This window comes from Glycine max, chromosome 15 (genome assembly GCF_000004515.6).
Source record: "Glycine max cultivar Williams 82 chromosome 15, Glycine_max_v4.0, whole genome shotgun sequence".
NCBI lineage: Eukaryota > Viridiplantae > Streptophyta > Magnoliopsida > Fabales > Fabaceae > Glycine > Glycine max.
In genome coordinates this window covers 14,255,448-14,259,121 of record NC_038251.2, presented here as the reverse complement: position 1 = coordinate 14,259,121, position 3,674 = coordinate 14,255,448, and the positions used below count along the sequence as shown (strand labels likewise).

Sequence of the window (3,674 nt, the reverse complement as noted above, 5' to 3'; positions counted from 1 at the left end):
GAGTCTAATTTTATTAGTAAATAGGGGTATTAATTTATGGTATTGCAAAATTATATTGTACAAATAATGATAATTTGAAATTTTTAACCTTATCATAAAAAATTGTTTCAGCTCGAGACAATGATAGCTCATTCATTTGACATTTCCATTTTGTTTCCTATAATTTGTGCCATGGTTTCAAGTCACAGGACTGAATCATGTCTTAGAAGTACATGCTATATCTGGAGACTGATGAGAACTATGATATCCAAACTGGAGCATTGAAGTTATTGGTCAAAGGTACAGAAACAGAAGTAGGAACAGAATCATCTCAAATGCTGGATCATATATGAAAAGGAAGTTACATAATATGGATGATAAGCAGCTAGTTTGCCTTTTGGCTCCAATACATAACTACTGCCTGTCATTGCTCAACTATGCTCTCCTGTCTGCACTTTAAACTATAAAGTAGCTATCAAGGAAACTGTTGGACTCAGCACTGAGCCATTATATGTATGCATTCACCTTTTCATGTTTTTCGAGGCTGGAAAGCAAGAACCGATGGCCTTTGGTATGATTTGAGACATGTGTTAGACACACTGTTCTCAAGGATTTATCCACTTGAAGCCCAAGTCTTCCAGGATTTAACAGGCCCTTCCCAAACCAAAAACATTTGTGTCATTTTCTAATATTGATGTGACTTTTGGATAAAAACGTGGGTCTTTGACACTGATTCAAACACATTCTTTCACGTGGATACTTCTTTCTTCTCTTTCCAAATCTCATTTACTTAATGCATACCACACTATTATCAATTCCTAAATTTTGTTTCTAAATTTATTCATAAAGAACACAATGCATTACATATTCTTGTTAAATTTAAAATAATTATAGCCAAATATATGCTATGAGAGCAACGCTTTGCTGTTTATCTTGTTAGTGTACAAATTATGTCACAGGACTTGCTCAAATATCTCGAGATCAAAAGTTGTGATTTGTGAATGCATCCACAATCATCAACCAGTAAGAAGTTCACAATCAATTCGTTGGAAGTAAACAAATTGATTAACTAGGTCATATCCCACGTTGTAACTCTGCTGGGCTAACAACCCAATAAGGGAAGGCTTACTTTTAATGTTAAGGCTACTGACTGGACCTACAGTCATGCAAAATACGTTATCATTGAGTTGATTAAAAAAGCTTCCCGAATCCAAAGCCAAATCTGCTCCATCAGAAAAATGGAATGTAACCACAGGAAACCCAACTAGATCTCTACTTATACTCCCATAAAAGCACTGCATCCATGGGGATTTTTCAATTGTAGCTTGTCTAAAGGACCAACCAAGGAGATTTCTAACTTCTTTGGATAGTAATTTATGCACACTATCAACTAGGAAGGTGATAGTGCTTCCTGTGTCAATGATGACCCCACCTGCTCTGTTCTCTTTCATTTCAAAAGTTTCGGGAGCTATGTCAAGCCTCTTTTCCCCTACACTTATGCCTTCCATGGTTACATAATAAAATCCATTGTAAACTTCAAAAGGTGTGGAATAGCCTTCAAGATCTGCTCCTTCACCTAATATCAATTGGTGATAATTGTAGTATGGATCAGCAAGATTGCCAATGCAGTAAGAGAACTTTTGGCCAAGTTTTGTTACCAAAGAGTCGGGTCCATTGTTTAGTCCTAGAATTCCATTGTGCCCTGGATCCGTATCGTGTCCAATGTTGTGGCCACATCCGAATAGCACATCCGATATCCGAGAGGTACCTTCATCAGTTGTCTCAAAGACAACCGTGTCGCGGCCAAATGTTCCTGAAGCTGTGGAGTTGTCTGCATAAGTGACAGTAAATGGAATAGGGTCACATCTACATCCCTCGAAGTCACAGGGTGTTTTGCATAGTGGGGAAAAGGTGGAAGACTTTGAGGGGTCAAAGAGTAGACCTAAATCGTTGTCACAGTTTGTGCAAGGGGTGCACATGACCCACAAGATGTCACTGCCAGTGTCCATAACTACTAGTTGTGGGATGGGGGGTTGGCCTATTGAGATATTGGCCATTATGGTCCTACCAGTTAAGGAGGGAGAAACTCTAGCTTTGTAGTCATTATTAGAGACCAAAGAACCTTCTATCCTTGCTTGTATGTTGGCTAAACGTGCAGCTGAGTGTTGAATATCAAGTTCCATTCGGTCTTTTGCCGTTTCATTTGGCTTGTAGTGGGGATGGTGAACTGAGCCAGGGTGAATGAGTTTGGAAACCAGTCTCTGAGGCTTACCAGATGAAATGGTGTTAGTTGATGAGAAACAACATCTTGATAAGGATAATAGCAAAAGAAGATGCAATGGTTCATGTGCAAATGCCATTGTGTATTGATCTTCTTTGTGGCTGAATTTTTTGTTTTAGTTTAGGTAGGTTGTAGGTATATATAGCTCCCAAGACATTCATGATTGTAATATATAGTGAGAAGGAAATCATTAAGCTTTATAAGATATATATTGATTGGCCTGATGGAAGGTGTGATTTGTATATACAAAAGAGAATTGATGGCAGGGAATGAAAAAGTAAAGGGCATTTAAAAGGTACCAAGCACATAAAAATTGCATGATCTTATTTACTAGGACCATCTTTACAATCTCTGCCAAGAATCAATCTAGGAAACGAGGAACAACTTGTATTATGGTTTGATAATCTTTATTTTGAGCAAATAAACTAATGAAAATTTCGTCTCTTTTCTTATAAACAGAGAGATTATTTTTGTATGATAGGAGTAATGAATTTTACTTATAAACAAACACTTCTTTTAAACTATTTCTTTCATCATCCATGTCTGTCCATGTTCGAATTGGTGAGAGGTTAGTAAAAATTAGTGCCTGTACAGGTTTAATTTTTTTTTTTTGCCATTTTGCTGTGGAGATCAACCGGTTAAGAAAAAAAAAATCTATGGTGGAACTAAAACTGACACTACAAGCAAATCATAAATTCAGATTTTTCAAGAGAGAAGAAAACAAAAGGCAGAATATTAGAATCTCAGGAAGGTAATTCTCATAACATCTGATTGCAGCAAGGAACTGATCAGCACCAAACCAAAATATCCTCACAGTATGGTTTTAAATTGCGGTCTGCAACCGCAGTTGCAGCCGCCATGTAAGTTTTTTTACTGTCCGCAACCACAATTATCGGCAACGTAAAGGTTTTTTGACTCACCGCAATTATTTAAAACCTGATACTCATAATTGACACCCATCTTAGCTAATATATCCGTAGTAAATTTAGCTTCACGGTAGATATGACACAATATAAAAGATCAATCCTTGGCTATGAAGTTACAAATGATTTGTAACTCATTAGCATGGTGATGATGAATTTGACAACCTTTTTTTTATCAAAGAAACACCCAATATTTTTAAAACCTTCTTCCCAACCCAAAAGGATCCCATGCAAAAAAGCCATTCGTTCAGCATGCAATATATTTGACTCTCCCACATTGCCATAAAAGCCAAATATAAATTTCCCACATGCAAAAACGTTGGATTCTGCTGCTGACTATTAAGCTGCATTAACTGAACAAAGAAGACTAGAAGAGCTTTAATTTTTTATTTTTTATTTATACATAGAAGAGCTTTAATTTAGTTCTAGCTATAGTAGCTGGAAGCCGGGAACGTAAGGATTTTTCTGTTCGAACACCATTTGATTCCTTG

The 3,674-nt window shown here is 36.7% G+C and overlaps 1 protein-coding gene across 1 annotated transcript; it reads right to left on the bottom strand.

The window, feature by feature from the left end:
* Positions 1–995: 995 nt before the first annotated feature.
* On the bottom strand, positions 996–2,339 carry LOC100781790 (aspartic proteinase CDR1). Its single transcript, XM_003547397.4, has one exon. The coding sequence runs from the start codon at positions 2,337–2,339 to the stop codon at positions 996–998; it is 1,344 nt and encodes a 447-aa protein (XP_003547445.1).
* Between the last annotated feature and the right edge of the window lie 1,335 nt (positions 2,340–3,674).